This window comes from Mirounga angustirostris, unplaced genomic scaffold, assembly GCF_029215605.1.
Source record: "Mirounga angustirostris isolate CCGP_5_RB_7025 unplaced genomic scaffold, mMirAng1.0.hap1 SCAF_12, whole genome shotgun sequence".
In the NCBI taxonomy this organism is placed as follows: domain Eukaryota; kingdom Metazoa; phylum Chordata; class Mammalia; order Carnivora; family Phocidae; genus Mirounga; species Mirounga angustirostris.
In genome coordinates this window covers 36,663,163-36,683,395 of record NW_026991720.1, presented here as the reverse complement: position 1 = coordinate 36,683,395, position 20,233 = coordinate 36,663,163, and the positions used below count along the sequence as shown (strand labels likewise).

Genomic DNA, 20,233 nt, shown 5'->3' with positions numbered 1-20,233 from the left:
CTAAATTGCTTTTTCCTAAGTTGCTGATTTTTATAACTTTCAGCCTAACTCACATTTTCACTTTCTACCTATATATGTCAATCCCCTATGACTGTTGAATGCCGTCTGCTCTATCTGCTGTTTCATTAATGTTTCCTCTGCCTTCGGCTTATGAATAAAGATGAAAGACTGCACTGACCCCTTTGCTGCCATTCTTGACATTTTAAACCAATTAGACAAAAATACAGCTTGTTATTATGACTCTTTGCCTAATACAGAAGCTGATCTTGTATTCTTACAACTGTGGTTTTTATCCAAGCCTATTTTGTAATGAAAATTTTATCTGACTTCATCAGATAAGTTTGAGAAGTTCAAACATATAACATCTGTGACTTTCTCTTCATCCCTCTATTCTATAAATCCATGAATAAAATCTAGTATGTCTACCCAGCATGAGATTTTTTTTTTTTTTTAGAAAAATAAAACCACAAAGCTGGTAGGCTTTGATTTACACATCTTTGTGATGCTTTCTGTGGATTATCTGTTAATATTATACTTCTTTGTTTGAAAGTGAGGTAAAATATATGCTAGAACTAATCAGATACCAAGCTTTACAAAAGAAAAAGGAAAGCTGTTTTTTCTTGATTGACCTCTGCTTTCTGCTAATTTCATTTACATAAGACTTCTCTTATTTTAAAATTATCAAGTCTAGGAAGAGGAGAGAATCCAAATAAAGCTAGTCCTTGTGTTCATTTTTCCCAATTATGAAGTTCTTCCTAGACTTGTTAATATGAAAATGAGAAAAGTCTTATGCAAATGAAATAAACAGAGAGCAGAGGTGGAGCAACAAATGGTTTAAGTAGCTCCCCTTCAAGGAAGGTCTGGAAAGGAGTTTAAAAAGAGTTTGTGCCATGGACAAAAGGCAGATCTTCGTGGAATGAACTTGGGTAAAAATTAAAGGAGTTGTGTGGGGCCTGTAAGATCAGGGATGACAAGGGCACTCCAGAGTCTTTGTCTCTCTTATTGTGGTTGTCGGTTGTGCAGGTAAACTAACAGAGTCCTCAGTACCCGCCATCACCGTGTGAGAGAGGCTCCAGAACAGAACAGCCTGGTTTTAGTTACTTGCCATTAAAGTGATTTTTCTTATTTTCCTGTCTATCCCATGCCACCTCAAATATACCAGAGTGTAAATTAGGCTCTCCTAAGAAGAATCAATTTCTATCACTTCTAATGTTTACATTCGGGTTTTACAATTCAGGGTCAGTTGATAAAACTTTAATTTGGCCAAAGAAAACCTTAAATGGCTTAGTATCCCTCTGGTTTAGACTCACAAATCTTTCGTGTTTGTGCTGAGCCCAAACCAAGGAGATACTAAGTTGAGTAAGATTTTTCTTTAGCCAAATTAGGTTATATCATCACAAGCTTGAGAAATATGAGCCAGAATGGTGACTTTTAATGAGCACTGAGTCTTGTGGACTGAAAACAGGAAAAGGCAGGGAAAGTATGGGCTCGGCCGCGGCCTTACTGTACCAGTAGTGATAGGGTTTTTTATCAAGAGCTTTATTTGCTGGGTTTTTGTTTTTGCTGCTAACAAAGTTATTGATATAGAGCTCTGAAATGTGTTTTCTTTTCTTTTTTCTTTTTTCTTTTTTTAGTCAAGCCAGGCGTGTTTATAAAAGTTCAGTTTCCTTTAACAATACTTCTTTTATTTGACTTCTCCTATCCATTTCAGTTTTGATATAAGGTTCACTTAAACTAAAAAAGCAGTAATTAAAATGGTCTGGTACATCTACCTTAGCTCCTTTATTTCTCTTTTATCTATCCACTTGCTACCAGCATGTAAATTTAAAGAGTTTCTTTTATATTTGCTGTATGCCTGAAGTGTTGAGCAAGGTCTTTTCTTTCTGCATGTCGGAACTCCCAACATATTCCAGTGCTGTAACCTCTGGGATCTCCATTAAGCCTCACAGCCCCTGGAAATTCCTCCATCAGAACTCATGAGTCCTTTGTACATGTATAGCTCAGTATTTAGACAAAGATCAAAAGAATCCCAGTACAGGTTTCTTGAACTCCCTCTTTTCAGCTTTCTTCTCTCTAGTACCTTGTCCTACAAAGTGCACTCGCTTTAGTATCCTGAACTCGTCTTTTTTTTTTCCTTTCCTCCAACCAATGAGGTAGCTACACCTCATTTGGGTTTCACTTCCCTATGTTGCAATTTGGAAAATACCACCCAGCAGAAAACTGGCAGTGTATTATTTTATTCTTTCATGGATCACAACCTTGCACTATTACCCAATGTCTGAAAACAAATAAAATAGATGAAGCAAGTTATTTTATAGTAGTTTACAGGGGGAGGGTAAGTGTGATATCCATTATTCCATTGTGGCTGAAGCCAGTTCATTGAATTGATTTTTATCATGGTAACTTCTTAATTTTTTTTCTTCAAGTGGATTAGTATTTCTAGATGTTTGATGATACATTTCCAGAAATGCCACAAGGAATTTATTAAGCTTCTAGATAATTAGCTCATTTTTATGCTATTCTATAAGTATTCACAGAATCATCAGTAAACTTTTTATTTTTATTTTTTTTAAAGATTTTACTTATTTGACCGAGAGAGAAAGACAGCACAAGCAGGGGAAGCAGCAGGCAGAGGGAGAGGGAGAAGCAGGCTCCCCACTGAAGAGAAAGCCCGATGCGGGGCTTGATCCCAGGACCCTGGGATCATGACCTGAGCCAAAGGCAGCCACTTAACCGACTGAGCCACCCAGGAACCCCAGCAATAAACTTTTTAAAGTTCCTATTTTGAGCTCCATGTTGTAAGAGAAGCTGGAGAGTAGTATGCCATTCTAAGAACAGCATAAAGACTTAATTTTAACTCCAAAGAGTTTTCATATCCCTTCAGAAGACCAGGCAGGCAAACAGTTAACAAAGAGATGATGGTAATAAACAGTGGAGATTGACATTGGCAGGATAACAATAATATCCAACGTTTAATGACCCATGCACAATTTGGGCTCTTTACATAAATTATCTGATTTAATCCTATAAACGATTCTGCGAGATAGTATTTCCATTTTCATCTTAAAAATGAGAAAACTGAAAAAGTTAAATAAAAGTTAAATAAAATATTGAGTACCACTGAGGCCAGAGTTCAAATCCAAGTCTACTCAGTGTTTCAGAGCCGGAGCTCGTAACTCTTATACAGTAGTCTGGAAATGGAAATCTTGATAGAAGTGGTCTTAAGTTACAGATTAAGATTTGTTAACAGGCAGAAAGCAAAGAGAAATAAAATGACCTCAAGGAATGATGGTGTGTAGAACCACATTTGATTGGAGCAAATGTTACCAAAGCGTATTTAAAATTACTTGAGTTGGGGGCGCCCGGGTGGCTCAGTCAGTTAAGCTTCTGCCTTCAGCTCAGGTTGTGATCCCGGGGTCCTGGGATTGAGTTCCTTGTCGGGCTCCCTGCTCCATGGGGAGGCTCCTTCTCCCTCTGCCTCTCTCTCTCTCTGTCTCTCATGAATAAATAAAATCTTTTAAAAAAATTATTTGAGGGGCGCCTGGGTGGCTCAGTTGGTTAAGCGACTGCCTTCGGCTCAGGTCATGATCCTGGAGTCCCGGGATCGAGTCCCGCATCGGGCTCCCTGCTCGGCAGGGAGTCTGCTTCTCCCTCTGACCCTCCCCCCTCTCATGTGCTCTCATTCTCTCTGTCTCAAATAAATAAATAAAATCTTTAAAAAAAAAAAATTATTTGAGATGAAGAATAACTAGATAATAGTGTAGGAGGAAAACAATGTTTAAGAAAGTTTGCCTTGGAGCAAAAAGAAGGATGGATATGATGAAAAAAGGACTGAGATCCTGGAGACCCTCTAGGAGACTTGACTGATTAAAAACTGGACTCAAGGTGATGGCATTGGGAATGGTGGAGAAAAGTAATATAAAAGGTAGTTCAAGTGAAATATTTGTCAGAACTTGATTGCAGACTAAACTGAGGAGTATCAAAAGGAGCAAATCAAAAAGCCCACCACATTTTTGTTTGGAAAAGAGGGAGAGAATGGGAGTTGACTAATAAAAACAGGAGTAGGGAAGGATGATGAGACCCAGTTGACTCTGAGTTTCCTGCATAGCTATCCAAATGGAGTGTTCTGTCAGCATTTAACAGTATAGACTTGGGGCACCTGGGTGGTTCAGTCGTTAAGCATCTGCCTTTGGCTCAGGTCATGATCCCAGGGTCCTGGGATCGAGCCCCGCATAGGGCTCCCTGCTCCACGGGAAGCCTGCTTCTCCCTCTCCTACTCCCCCTGCTTGTGTTCCCTCTCTTGCTGTGTCTCTCTCTGTCAAATAAATAAAATATTTTTTTAAAAAACAGTATAGACTTGTAGTTTTGATACAAGGACAGAAATGGAGAAATTTGAAATAATGTCAGGATTCATATATTCCCTTTGTGCTTCTTCCCAGATTCCTCCCATTCAGACTATAACATATTTCATTAGCTAACTGTGGATTTATTAAAGATAATATCAGGGGTGATTGGGTGGCTCAGTCGGTTAAGCGTCTGCCTTCGGCTCAGGTCATGATCCCAGGGTCCTGGGTTCAAGCCCCCTGTCGGGCTTCCTGCTCAGCATAGAGCCTGCTTCTCTCTCTCCCTCTGCCTTCCATTCCCCCTGCTTGTGCGCTTTCTCTCCTCTTCTTTGTCTCTGTCAAATAAATAAATAAAATCTTTAAAAAAAAAATAATCTCAAATATCTGTTTCTACTTTACAGAAAGAAATTCTGGAACAACAGCAGCAAGAAAGAAATGATAACAATTTTCATGGTATTTGTATGTTTTGCAGTGAGGAATTTTTCGGGAACAGGTTTGCCTTTATGCATGTCTTTGAATATTACTGTTTTTCATCTGCAAACATATCAAAACATTCATAATGGTTATATAAATTAAGTTCTGTGGATTAGCTCAGGACCCTTTCATATATCAGCAATAATTTTTTTAATATGCCTAACATCAAAGATGGACTATAGTTGCTCTAAGCAGAATAGGGGAATAATTTTTTCATTTTTTTTCTTTTATTTTTTTCCAAGTTTTTATTTAACTTCCAGTTGTTAACTTACAGTGTAATATTAGTTTCAGGTGTAGAACTTAGTGATTCATCACTTACATACAACACTAACTCCAATACCCGGGGCTCATCACTACAAGTGCCCTCTTTAATCCCTGTCACCTATTTAACCCATCCCCCCACCTCCTCTCCAGTAACCATCAATGTGTTCTATGTAGTTCAGAGTTGGTTTCTTGGTTTGCCTCTCTTTTTTCTTAAATGCCAAAAATAAATTTGTGTTTAATGTCCTAGGACTTTTTCAGTTGGCTGACAGGCAAGACCATGTACAACAAACTACTACAGACACACCCTTCTATATTGTTAACTCTAAACCTTTAGCAGTTTTTGATGTTTCATTTTTGAATATAAAAACTAATAAAGATTAGGGATGCCTGGGTGGCTCAGTCCGCTAAGCGTCTGCCTTCCGTTCGTTCAGGTCATGATCTCAAGGACCTGGGATCAAGTCCCACATCGGGCTCCTGCTTAGCTGGGAGCCTGCTTCTACCTCTGCCTACCTCTCTCTCTCTCTCTCTCTCTCTGACAAATAAAAATAAAAATCTTTTAAAAATAAATAAAATCAACAAAGATTAAAAAAAAAAAAAACCCAAAACAAAAACTGGGGTATTGATAATTCTTTACCACTCCCATCTGGGTCGAAAACCAACTGGCATACTGTAATTCGGTTCTAAAACTAATCGCCCAGAGTTAACATCAGGCTCTGCAGGTTAAAGGGCATCATCCCCAACAAGACTGCTTGCATTTTAGATACCAGCCACAAGTTCAGTTGACCAACTGACTAAAAATTCAAGGATTCTCACCAGTAATTTGCATCCTTCAGTAGTTTACAGAATGACTCACAAAACTCCAGAAAGTAGTATGCTTAGGACTGCAGTTTTGTTATAAAGGAACAGCCAAGTGAAGAGATCAGGAACAACCAAATGAAGAGATATATAGGGCAAGTTTTAGGAGGTTCCTGAACTCAGAGCTTCTGTGCCCTTTCCCCCAAAGAATCAGGACATATCACCCACCCAGCACATCAAGGTATTCACCAACCTGGAATCTTCACTGAGCTTTGATTTCCAGAATTTTTAATAAGGCTTCATCACATTAGCATGATTGATTCAACCATTGAACTTAATCTCCAGATCCCTCCCCTCTCTGAAGGTCAGGCTGGCTCAAAATCTCTACCTTCTAATCCTGTGGTTAGTCTTTTCCTTGACCAACCCCCATACTGAAACTAGCTAAGGGCTAGTCGCCTTGTCAGCGTAACAAAGATAATCCTATCATGGAGAAATTCCAAGGATTTTAGAAGCTCTCTGCCAGGAATCAAGGACAAAGACCAGACAGATTTCTCATTATACAGCATTTGATATTTACAAATGAACATGACTTAAATACAAGTCATGAAGTTGTAACCTCTAGTAACTGGGAATAGTTCAGTGGCAACATAAGAGTGGACAGTCAGAGGGGTGCCTGGGTGGCTCAGTCATTGGGCGTCTGCCTTCGGCTCAGGTCATGGTCCCAGGGTCCTGGGATCGAGCCCCAGCCCTGCATCGGGCACCCTGCTCCGCATCGGGCTCCCTGCTCCGCGGGAAGCCTGCTTCTCCCTCTCCCACTCCCCCTGCTTGTGTTCCCTCTCCTGCTGTGTCTCTCTCTGTCAAATAAATAAATAAAATCTTTAAAAAAAAAAAATGGACAGTCAGAAAAATACCTTTTTCTACCCACTTCAAAGAAGGCGGTCTACAGTATTAAAAAACAAAAAAGCCTGGCACAGTAACTGACATTATTACCTGAAAAACATTGAGGAGAGGGTAGCTACAGATACAGTACTAATTTGAATTTAGAAAATGGTTTGGTTGCAGCACTGATGTTCAAAACACCACTAATGAAGATTTGATTCTTCTGTAGGGCAGTTGGCATAGAGAAAAATCTGTGCCAAAAGGCACTGTGAAATACTCTATGAAATACTAGTTTTATTCAAAGTTATCAGTAATAGTTAAGTGGTTAGCCAAAAGAGTGTATTAACTATGAGATTAATGAATGGGACTCCTACATACTTAAAAAAATCAACAAACATTTTCATAGGGTTGGTTGCTTTATTTTCTAAAGGAAAAAAATAATAACCCTAAAAAACAGTGATTTGGAGCCAGCTTAGTGTCCTAAATAAGCTAGATAAATTGTATAATGTGTCACTGTGTATAGTGGTTTGTGTACTAATGAGTTCCCCAAAACTGTCACCTTCATTTTATGAACTAAAGTTGTGATAAAGAGGGCGCCTGGCTGGCTCAGTCTGAGGATCATGCGACTCTTGATCTCAGGGTCCTGAGTTCAAGCCCCATGTTAGGTGTAGAGATTACTTAAATAAATAAATAAACTTAAAAAAAATTAAAATAAAGTTGTGATAAAGACCCAGTAGAATAATATATTTTACACATAGGCATTTTTGCTATGTAAAACTTAGATAAATTAAAATTTTCCTTTTTAGCATAAACTAATCAACAGACTGTTGATTCAGTTTATGGTATTCAGTTTATGGTAACCCTTACGTATACTTAGATTTGTTAATTGTGGGTTCCAGGTCGGTGTCTGATCGTGAGCTGACTAAATGTCTGTGATCCCAGGACATATATAGAAGGACATATTTCCCTTTGGGAGTTGTCTCTTCCTTCTCCCCACAATGAATTGGAAAAGTAAGCAAAGCACAGTTTAATAGTTTAAAGGACAGAAACCCAATTCATCTATAGAGTATATTCCTGTGCACTGGCAGATAATGGAACAAACTTAACTCACTTTAAAGAACTATTGTGATTATATGTGTACTTAAATACTATATAACATACCACTCTTTCATAGCCCAAATGTGTGTTTTAGTGTTTAACCTTTGCATGTACTTCTGATTAGTGTAATCATTATAAAAGTGCCATCCCTGACTTGATTTGTTACTAGATGATTTGTATTCAAATTTCTTCATAGATCTATTCTTTTGAACCACATGGCCAGAGAACATGCTTTCAACATTGGATTGCCAGACAACATTGTAAACTGCAATGAATTTCTATGCACATTACAGAAAAAACTGGACAAGTAAGTATTTTTTTCATGAAACACAACCTGAAGCTATTTTAATTTTGGACTCTTGGGAATTTTTTTTATTGTCTGTTGTGAATTTTTTAAGATTAATCTAATAGAACTAATTAATAAAATGGAATTTTCTTCTTTTTGTCTAGATCATATTGCCTTTTACTGCTTTTTAAAAGAAGTATCATATTACCAAACAGTGTACATACCATGTAACATATGCTATATAGGGTATGAAGAGTATACTCTACATCTGGCCTAAGAAATAGAACAGGGATGCCTAGGTGGCTTAGTCAGTTAAGCGTCCAGCTCTTGATTTCAGCTGAGGTCATGATCTCAGGGTCAAGTCTACTTGAGATTCTCTATCTCTTTAAAATAAATAAATCTTTTTTTAAATAAAGAAATAGAACATTATTAATTCCCTTGATTTTCATGTGTGCCCTTCCTCATTCATATCTCCCCATTTCTTAATTTTGTCATGGTAATTCGTTTTTCAGTATAATTTTTCACATATTTGGTAAATATATTGTCAAAATGTTATATGTTATTCAGCTTTATGTGAGACATAACATACTCTGTGCATTCTTTTACCTTTTAGTATTTATTCACACTTATATATCATGACACTCCACTGTTCCTAAGACCATATTCTGGTGACTGTATCTAGTGGGTATCTAGAGCTTAGCTTGTAAAATAAGGAAGGAAATTCTCTAGGTCACTAAAATGGCTTTCAAAAATCTATCCACATTTTTCTCGAGGAGAGGGCCCAGTATTTTTTCTCTCAAAACCTAGGTTTTTTTGGGTTTTTTGTTTTTAAAGATTTTACTTATTTATTTTTAGAGAGAGAAAGAGAGCTTGAGTGGGGGGAGGAGCAGAAGGAGAGGGAGAGAGAGAATATCAAGCAGACTCCGCAGTAAGTGCGGAGCCCAACAACATAGGGCTCGATCCCGCAACCCCAAGATCATGACCTGAGCCAAAATCAAGATTCAGACACCCAACCAACTAAGCCACCCAGGTGCCCCTGTATTTTTTTTTTTTTTCCCAAATGAAATCTCAGCCCACAATATTCAGAGCAATAACATTAAGAAAGAAATATTAAAAGTTCTGAGTTCAAATTCTGGTATCAACACTACATTAATGTCCTTTTACTCTTACTAAATGATCCTTCATTTATAAAATAATAACAGATGTGCTTTCTAGCAAGATTAGCATAATTTTTTTTTTAAGATTATTTATTTACTTATTTGACAGAGAGAGAGATAGCAAGAGAGGGAACACAAGCAGGGGGAGTGGGAGAGGGAGAAGCAGGCTTCCCGTGGAGCAGGGAGCCCAATGCGGGGCTTGATCCCAGGGCCCTGAGATCATGACCTGAGCCGAAGGCAGACGCTTAACGACTGAGCCACCCAGGCGCCCCAAGATTAGCATAATTTTTTAATGCCATAATTATTTGCTATAAAAGAATATAGTTATTTCTGTGGCACAAGAAATGGTTCAAAGGATGCTTAGTAGTGATGACAAAAGAATTCAAAATTGAAACAACTGATTTCACCCATTTGAGAGTTTTCATGTAAAAGGGAACTTAGATATAATCTGTGTGACTCCAAAAAGTGGAACTCTAATGACTGGTAGGGAGAAGTAACAGGCAGTATCCACTGTCAGACTTAGGTTAAGAAAGATGTTTTGTTAGCAATCTGTTCATTTTCATTAGAAAATGAATGTCAGTAGAGAAGGCAAGTAACTTGACCAAGTTTCACAGCTAGTATGTACTGAAACTAGGCATTAAACCCTGCAAATCAGCTCACAAAATATGCCAAGCCATGGACTAATTTGTTGTACTCAGTGGAGGCAGCCAATGCTAGTTATCATTGTAATTATTTGAAGAACATAACTACGTTTTCATTTTTAGAAGAGATAATTTGATTAGAAAACACCACAATAATTTTTGGGTATTAACTATCTTTGTCACAGTTTGACTACATAGCCCAGTTGGCCAATGTAGCCAACTACAAAATAAACCAAGCATGCGTCCCACAAAGCTGAATGAATGAAGTAAGAGAGGTTCTGACAGGGATGTCGTATCCTACTTGAAGATTCTGTAACCTAAAATGAATAATCGTAAGACTTAAAAATAAAGGACTTTTGCAGCAGCTTTCCAGGAGACTTGTGTAATCTGTCAGTGTTTGTGTATTTTTTTAGCCTGCAGTGCTTGTATTGTGAGAAGACCTTCAGGGACAAAAATACACTGAAAGACCATATGAGGAAAAAACAGCATCGGAGGATTAATCCTAAGAACAGAGAATATGACCGATTTTATGTCATCAATTATTTGGTAAGGCTTTCTCTTCATAATTTAAAATTTGATTGCATTTCCACAAACAAAAATCTTTCTAAGGGCTGTCTAATATTTAAACAAGCAATCAGTATAAAAGTCAAAATGTAATCGAGGGACACTTCCAAGCAGTGATTAGCTTCGTAATGGCTAGTTTACAAAGCATAACTTGATTTGGTTTGTCTTCGATTTGCCAGATGTTTACACAGTAAAAATGTCATGTCTCTAGAATTCACAGTGATCTGGACCGGAAAAAAAAAGAAGTAATAATAAACATAAAACATTTGAGTATCTACATACTCTTGCTCATTTGTTATATTATCTATTACCTTGAGTCCAGAGACTTCTATATTCTATTCAAAAACCATCTTTTGACATCTGGATGTACTAGGTGTCTTATGCTAGATAACTTTTTAAAAACAATCTCTTCATGGGGCACCTCGGTGGCTCAGTGGGTTGGGCGTTCAACTCTTGATTTCCACTCGGGTCATGATCTCAGGGTTGTGAATTTGAGCCCCTAGTCGGGCTCATGCACTGGGCATGGAGCCTCATTAAGATTCTCTCTCTCCCTCTGTCTTCCCACACACCCCCCTCAAAAAAAAAAAAAAAAAAAACTCTTCTCTCTTCCCTCTCTCCCCATTAAAAAAACCCTCCTTTTCCCACAAAAAAAATTTACCATCCTCCTTGGCCAGCTTATCTTTGTTGGAAATTTTAGAGAAACCAATCATTTCACTACACAAGAGGACTTTGATTTGTATGGCTAATAGAATGTAATAATGGTGTTATCACGTCAAGGATTTTAAATACATTGAAAGTTTTCCTTGCCTAGAAACCTCAGTATCATTTCCTGAGCTTTTTGGTTAAGAGAAGGTATTCAGTTGGAGGCAAGTGTCACTAGGGGGGCATTTAGAAATGGAAGAGGGGATTTCAACTGACACAATGACTGGGAGTTCTACTGGCCCTGCCCTACTCTGCTGAATTTAGGGGTGTACATAACAAAGGAAATAATCCACTCGTGTAAAGAAAAGGGTTACATAACTCTCCACTTGAATTAGGAGAAAGGGAGTTGTTTCAGACACTTTTCTTAAGCAAATGGAAATTACTTTTTTCCTCTCAATAGGAATGAATTAGAATCCAAACTCATGGCCACAGAGGGCATAATTGATTATAATCAACCATTTTATCAATTGGACAGAAACAAACATATCCTGAAATATGTTGGAAATCTCTTGGTGGGGTGGAATTTTTGTCTGTTCTAACTAATCCTTGTAGAGTTAAAATAAAATTCCCCTTGAGAAGCAAGTTTGACATGTGTTTGAAGATTGACTCTGAGAAGTTGCCATGATCTGCTACAAATGTTTTACAACTAGCTAAAGGCAAAGGCACCCTTTGAGTCCTTCAATCTTCTCTTGAAATCACTGTCATTAATTCCTAGAACAAATGCTGCTTCAGGACCCAGCCCAATCCAATGGGGAGTGGACTTCAGTGTTAGCTCTAAGAAATATCAGCTATTGCAGAAAGCTGTGGAAGCAATTTAATAGTACTTCCTTCTGGGGATCTTTTAAAATAATATTCGAGAGCTTGGGACTAGCGGAACATTATATATATAGCTGGAGGTATTTACCTTTTAGAGGAGACTTCAAAGGGACTGTTCACTCAAATTCTGCTGGCACTTTTAGAAAAGTATGATGCTTTATTCTCTGGGCATCAAGTAGTATGTCTTTCAAAACTGAAATTGTCTGCAAGGACCAGCTGTCTCTAGATGGGCATGCTAGATTATACTGCCCACTGAGTGCCCAGATATGATGTGGCATGAATCATAGCTTAGGAGCAGTGTTTCAAGAAAACATGAAGACTGTGATAGTATATAAAATGAAAATTAAATCATTTTAGGAGAATATTGATAGAAGTAATTTTTTCTTTTAACTAGCAGCATTTGACTACTTGCTATATGCCAAGCACTGTCTTGTATAGTATTAAGTCATTTACTCTTAACCATATCCATATGTCACAGATTTTATTATCCCCATTTTATAGATTTGGAGAGTAGGCACAGATCTTTTCCCAGAGTCACATAGTTAGAACAGGATACTTAACCTCTCTGTGTATCAGTTTCCTTCGCTTTTTCCTCAGTTGAAATAAGGTACCTACCTCTTACTTTTTTGGTTGGGTTTTTGGTCAAGTAATGATGATGAATTCGTAATGATCTATTCACCACCTTCTTGCCTGTTCTCTTTTGTACTAAACTAGAAAGTGAGTCAAGGTCAAAGTAAAGCTGACTTTTTAATAAGCTCGTTAAGGGCTCTGACCCACAACCTTAGCCTTCTTAGCCCTGTATGCTTTCCCACTGAGGTAAATAGCTCACAACAAGAAGAATGATTTTAAAAACAAAACCTAAAATATGTTACGATTAGCCTTAGCATTTTGGAAATTATACAAAATTACCTTAGAAAAGAATTGAATTAGCTAATAAGGTCTCTAAAGATGTAGAAATGTCCTAACGTAGAGAAGTGCTTACCAGAAGTATCAACCTTAATACCATCCTGAGTAGTGTTGTAGATAAAAGGTATAATATATAGAAGGGGTATATAAAAGACTGTTCCAAATACTAATACTGTGTAGTTAGAGAAAAATGAGGGTCAGAGATTGCTCAGCATCATTTTAGTTTCCTTTCAGACACCATGAATGAAAATACTTAATATTTCACAGAAATATTTAACATGAAGAATAAATTCTTCTAAAAGTTTACTTAAGCAATGAATAATGACTTTGCTTTAGTTTTAAAAAGGAGAAAAAAATGCTGACAGACACTCACTGTGTATTCCTCTGAGGAACAAGGCTGACATGAGTGATGAATGTGGGGCCAAAGAGAGAACTGTTGTATTAGTCGTCAGGGTCTGCACATCCATTTCTCACATCCTCTTCCCTGCAAGAAGCACTTCCATTGGCTTTTCATACATTCTACATACATTGGAGTGCCTTCCAGTACCAGACACTGGTGGAGCAGGAAGAAAAATATTACAGACAAGGTGGCTGATTTAAGTCACTACTCAGAGAGTTTAGAGGTCGTATGAGAGACAGACATGTAAGCACATAATTTCAGCACTTGGGGGTGGGGTGTACAAAGTTAATGCGTGGGCCTTTCCTGTAGCAGCTATGTGCCCACGGGGTTCCTCAACTCCATCGGAGCAGAATCTCCAGGCAGCAAGTGATGGCAGCACCCAGGGTATCCCTGGCAAGATGCACTCTATAATCATCATCAAGGGTGGGAGCGCTAAGACACGGAGGGTGTTTTTGACTCTCTTCTGAGCTCAGCAAATTGATAGATTCCTTTTTCTTCCTTAGGTGAGATAATTTCCGTACTTAATAATTCATATCAGTTTTTGAATAATAACAGACTTGCAAATACATAAAAAGTCACTATGCATAGTCTAGATTACCTACTACACGTTCTCTGTTTTCTCACAAACAAAAGTGTTCGATGAAGAGTGGACCAGGATGGTCAAGGGGACAATTTCCCAGGCAGTTTCACGTTCAGATGCCCCTGCCATCATCACTGAGCCTTCAGCTACCTATTCCTAAGGCATTTATGTTTCAAGCCCTGAGTTTTCCTAAAGGAAATTATTTTTGCAGTGGTTTTATCATTTTTTATTTTTTTTATTCTTAAAGATATACAAAGCCATTTGTAACAAAAGTCTGCTCTTAACCTGTTTTTCACAGTTTTAGTATAGTTCTTTCTAATGAAATTATTTACATTTAGAACACTTTTTTTTTTTTAAGATTTTATTAATTTGAGAGAGTACAGGTGGGGGAGGGTGTGGCAAGGGGGAGGAGCAGAGGGAGAGAAAGAAGCAGGGTCCCTGCTGAGCAGGGAGCCAGACACAGGGCTCCATCCCAGGACCCTGGGATCATGACCTGAGCTGAAGGCAGACACTTAACTGACTGAACCACCCAAGTGCCCCCATTTAAAACACTTCTCAACTAGAATTTAAATTAAAACTTGAAAAAAATAAAACATTTCTCTTTCTCTGTTTATAATGGGTTTTTCGTGTAAGTACATATATAAGTGTCTGTGTTGGAGCGGTGGGGATGCTAGATGAAGGGGATTTATATTTTATGTTTTTCTTGTCCACCCTCTCATTGATCATAAACCATCTGATGTAGGGGGTTGAGGGGGTGTGCTGAACATCTTTACTGACGTGCCTTCCAAACTTTGTTTTTCTTGAAATCTTTGCTTTCCTAACGTGATTCATTACCAGGCACAGCATCTTAATTAGAGAGTTCTGTCTTTTTTTGGGGGGCGGGGGGGAGGTCTTATTCCTATAATAAATCATATATATTTGACTATGCAAGGCAGAGCATTCCAGGAAAGCCTGGGCCAGTGTCACATGCAAACCACTTGTTTCTTAATACACTAATGAACACCAAGTTCCATTTTCCTCTCAAGTGGTAAATGGTTAGTGCTGTTGCCTAGGAAAATCCCTACATGTTATACTGAATACTTGCCAAATAGTGTACTGAAAGTTGCAAAATAATGCTTTGGGTTTGGAAGTTTGACACTGAAAGCTATTCTATGTCTCTTTGGCCAAAACATTTATTGATAAGCAACATTTGTCCATATCATTGAAAATGGTAATACCACAGATGGCCCTTCTTTGAATAATGTCCTGCAACAATGACCTTAAAGTACAGGTCCAGAGAGATCAAGTAATCCATGAAAGATGTAATTCATCACCAAAAATTCCAACTAACAAGGATCCTGTTGGCAGTGTTGAAGCCATTCCTCGTGTCCATAATGAGGTTCAGACATTTCATGATAACTCTGGGAAGTACATTATAGAGTCCAAATTAACTGTCTCTAATGACATTATGGTAAATCTCTGTGTGTCTGAGTTTATGCATCATTTAGCTGATAGAGAATGACAGCTTCAAAACCTCTCATTAAGTTGATGAATGATAGATTTTCTTTTTTCCCTAAATCATAATGGACCTTGTAGTTCTTTGTTTTTGCTTAAGTGAATACCTTTTTTGAGAAAAGAAGTTCAAAATTGAGAATAAATTTTAGTTATTTTTTTCCAAAAGAGGAATATCAAACAAGAATGTCTATATTTATAGCAGGTCAGGTTGGACTTGACTGTAACCATAGTTTAGCTGCTTGGAAAGGTGTCCATTATTGTTCCTACATCCTTCTTTAGTGCACTGTCTGCTTTTGCATGGCACAGTGGTAAAATTGGATGGAGAAAGAAGAAAAGATAAGAAAGAGGAACAAATGACTCAAGAATAGAAAAGATAAATGGTTAGGCCAAAAGAAATCATTCCTGCTCATTACTCCATAAAGTTTTGCTGGAACTATGACTAAATTTGCCAGACATAGCCCTAAGTGGGTGCAACTTCCCGTGAACTGTAAGAGATAAAAGGGATTGAAGTAGATATTTGAGCACTTAACTGTTGCCTGCAACCGTGTACTTTATATACAGGGATACCTTGTTTTATTGCACTTTGCTTATTGTGCCTCGCACGTTTTTACAAACTGAAGGATTGTGGCAATGCTGTGTTGAGCAAGTCTGCGCCATTTTTTCAACAGCATTTGCTCACATCATGTCTCTGAGTCACATTTGGTAATTCTCGCAATAATTAAGGTATACACACTGTTTTTTTAGACATAATGCTTGCACACATAATAGAGTGCAGTGTAGTGTAAAAATAATGTTTATATGCACTGGGAAACCAAAACATTCATTTGACTTGCCTTACAGTGGTAGTCTGGAACCAAACCTGCAGTATCTCTGGGGTATGCCTGTACATGAACTAATTTATTTAATCACCTTACAAAAACCTTTTGAAGTAGGATCCAAATTGGCCTTAAATCTTTAGACTTTTTCTGTTACAATTCACTTTAAAAATACTTTCTAGTACTTACTGTATGCCTGGCTCTGGAAATGGACATTCTGGTGGAAAAAACGAATAGCGAATGAGAAAACAAATAGATACACAGAACTGATTTCAGGCAGTGATTGATGTTTAAAAAAAATAATAAAACATCATAGGGGAATAAAAAGTAACTGGGAGCAGGGGTGTTGCTTTAGACAGAGGAGTCAGAAGAAGAGGTGGTAACATTTAAGCAGATGCCCCCACACCTGAGCCACACAGTTAGTTATGTGAGAGAGCAGTGTTCAGGCAGACGTTCCAGCAAGTCCGGAAGTAGCCGGTGGAAGTGAGTTTGCTGCTTTCAAGGGACAGCAGAGACACTGATCTGTCTGGAGCAAACTGAGCCAGAGAAAAAGTGGTGGTACATAAGGGATGGAGAAGGAGCCGGAGCAGATCTTCCAAGCCATGATAAGGCCTCTGGATTTTGTTCTAATTGCGGAAGAAGCCATGGGAGGGTTTATACAGACAGGGAAGTGTCCTTTAGAAAGATCACTGTGGTTGCTGTTTGAAAAATAGACTGTAGGGGCCTTGGGGAGAAACAGTCCGGCTAGCTCCATGTTCCAGAGGCCCCAGCAAGAGATCGTTTCGGGTTTTTAAAAAGGTCCCCAAGAGATTCTACTGTGCGTCCAGGGTTGAGAAACTGGTTTACATTTAAGAGAAAGGAATTTGATTGAAAGAATATCACTCCTTCTCCAAGAAAAAAAAACATATTAAGAGCATTTTAGGATACATCCTTCCTTGTCACTGAAATAACTCTTTTAATAAATCCTACTTGAATTGATTTAAAACCAGTGAGTATGTGGTCTTGAGTGGGTTTTTTATGGGGTGTTTTTTTTGTGTGTGTGTGTCTATTTTCTCTCTCCTTTCCTCTCTTCCCCCTGCTCCCTCCATTTCCCTAATCTCTCTGTTCTTCCCACAAAAGGAACTTGGAAAATCGTGGGAGGAAGTTCAATTGGAAGATGATCGGGAGCTGCTAGACCATCAGGAAGAGTAAGACTTGTTATAGCTGCTAATTAATTGCTGTGTTTTAAGAGTAGGAAAACATTTCTTTAGTTTGGTTTAAAGTTATTATTCTGAAGAGAATAGAAATGAAGAAAATTTTCTCTCTGAGTCATGCATCCGTCCATATAATAATGCAAAAACTTGAATTCAAAGTAACTTTGACATAAAAATCACTAAAGCAACTGTTATTCCAGCCAAATAGTGTTTTGCCATTAAAATTGTTAATTGAGGGGTGCCTGGGTGGCTCCGTCGGTTGAGCATCTGACTCTTGGTCTTGGCTCAGGTCTTGATCTCAGGGTTATGAGATCGAGCCCTGCATCAGGTGCTGTGCTCAGTGTGGAGTCGGCTTGTCCCTCTCCCTCTGCTCCTCCTCCTCTGTCTCTCTCAAATAAATAAAATCTTTAAAAGTAAATAAATAATAAAAAAACTTTAGGGGCGCCTGAGTGGCTTAGTTGGTTAAGCATCTGCCTTCGGCTCAGGTCATGATCCTGGGGTCCTAGGATGGGAGCACTGTGTCTCCCTGCTCAGCAGGGAGTCTGCTTCTCCCTCTCCCTTGGCCTTCCCCCCTCCCCCGCTTGTGCTGTCACTCTCTCTCTCTAATAAATAAATAAAATCTTTAAAAATAAATATGTAAATAAATTAATAAAAATAAAATTTTTAAAGTTTTTTAAAAACTGTTAATTGAACACACAAGTAAAATATAATGCAAAGAAAAATACATTCCATTGGTGTTTTGCTCACTTGGTTGGTGCCCAGACCTTGAAGTTACACAACCTTTGAACTCTCCATGCTGCTTATCATTGGAGTAGAGAATGTAACAGAATTAAAGTTAGCCTTGTTCCATGTTCATCCCATTGACCTAGGTAAAACATTCACAGCTTCTTTCCTTAGAATTACAAGCTTGGGAAGTGTTCTTTTCAACCTAAAATGATTACCTGTTATTCATCCGCTTTTCCTTCAAAGCTGCTTGGCCTTTTTTCTCTCCTGGGATTTCAGTTTTCCAGGCTTAGGAATGACAAGAAGTTGGCAGTGTCTTAAAAATAAATGCAGGACTGGTAACCTGGGTCCTGTATGGTTTTTGACTTCTCTGTTTACTGCCAGATTTAACACTTGCCCCATTTAAAATGATCAGTATTTCTCACATGAAAGATACATGGTTTGCCTTTTTAAAACACACCATTTGTCATGCAGAGACACACTCCCAGCATCGCACCTCACAGCGTGTGTACTTAGTGGTTGTGACTAATGAGAAAGCATCTACTGATATGCCTCTTTTGCAAAGTAAACCTAGTTGTGTCAGAAAGACATTATACTGATTCTGTAGTAAAATAGCTGCTAAGAAGAGAAGCAAATAGAAGAAAATAGAGCAGCACCTGTTCGCTATTTATATTAATTTCATGGTGCTGCTTTGAATTTCAAAAGCTGTATCAAAAAGTCATAATATGATGTGACAATCTTTACAAAGATGTCAGAGTTGAAAGAGATTGGCAGGGTTTCCCAGCGAGGAGGAAGTAATACCAAGTGACTGCGTAGTACACCCTCTTAATGAGGAGAATCTCTTTATTTGCTGTTTGCTTTTTTAACACAGTGACTGGTCTGATTGGGAAGAACGCCCTGACTCTGCTGTCTGCCTATTTTGTGAAAAGCAAGCAGAAACAGTTGAGAAATTATGTGTCCACATGGAGGTGAGATATTTTAATTCATTTGAATTTTGTTTTGTTCTGACAAGGGGAAGCTGATCATGATTGCAATCTTAAAAGCTTATAAATTTAATTTGTCATTATCCTATTCCTAAAAGTGCTGTAAGCAGGGCACTTGGGTGGCTCAGTTGGTTAAGTATCCAACTCTTGGTTTCAGCTCATGTCATGAACTCAGAGTTGTGAGATCGAGCCCCACGTTGGGCTCCACACTCAGCGTGGAGTCTGCTTGAAAGATTCTCTCCCTCTTCCCCTCCTCCTGTGCTCACTCATGCCCTCTCTCTCTCTCAAATAAATAATTTTTTTATTAAAAAGAACGTGCTTTAGGCAAAAAAAGAAGAGACAGGCAGATCCATCAAGGAGAACCAGAACTCAGGGCAATTTAGTACAATGCACAGGATCTGTGCAAACTGTTAGGGTGGGATTTCACAGACCACTGATGCCATCCTACCTCTGAGGTGTTTATGAGATAGTTCTAGTTTAGAATGTGGGGCCTGTAACCATGATTAACAGTACTCAAGACATGGACAGGTTCTGAGTCTTTTTTCACTGCTTGCTGTGCTAGTGAATAAGGAAAGCGGGAAGGGGAAAGTTCCCTTCACCAAGCCTTGAGGGAAATGGGGCAGGGGGACATGGGGGATGTAGAGGCAGAGAGGGTACAGGGTGTGCTTGTGCAGCTCCTACCGTTTGGATTTGGAGGGAAGAAATTTGAGGGTATTTCCAGTTCATGTGTTCCCTTCTGGATGCCATTTTTATGTTATAATGAAGCTTGAAGCTAGTAGTTCTAAACCTTTTTTTCACCCCAGTATATCTGAGAGATGACACACTCCCAACATCTCTGATCCTCGGCTGGACGGTGGGGGTGAGGAGGGGAACATCTAATGAGTCATGACAGTATCGCAGCTTAGGGGTAGAGGGGTGATTATAATAAAAAAAATATTACTGGATGATTCTGATGTGCTCTCCCTACCCTCCCCCAGCCATCTCTGCCAACAGTGACACAGACTATCCTGTTTCACCCACCTTCTCCCCACTCGCATTCAGAAACACTGTTCTTAGTTCCATTAAAAAAAGAAACTAGGGGCACCTGGGTGGCTCAGTCGTTAAGCGTCTGCCTTCGACT

At 38.6% G+C, this 20,233-nt stretch overlaps 1 protein-coding gene across 2 annotated transcripts in view; it reads left to right on the top strand.

The window, feature by feature from the left end:
- Positions 1-20,233, top strand: part of ZNF277 (zinc finger protein 277) — a 121,776-nt gene that overhangs the window by 79,245 nt on the left and 22,298 nt on the right. For both annotated transcript variants that reach the window (XM_045864388.3, XM_064575042.1), the window contains exons 5-9: positions 4,745-4,836; positions 8,050-8,160; positions 10,351-10,483; positions 17,334-17,401; positions 19,002-19,098. In XM_045864388.3, coding sequence (XP_045720344.1) covers positions 4,745-4,836; positions 8,050-8,160; positions 10,351-10,483; positions 17,334-17,401; positions 19,002-19,098 — 501 coding nt within the window. The remainder of the gene's footprint in view (positions 1-4,744; positions 4,837-8,049; positions 8,161-10,350; positions 10,484-17,333; positions 17,402-19,001; positions 19,099-20,233) is intronic.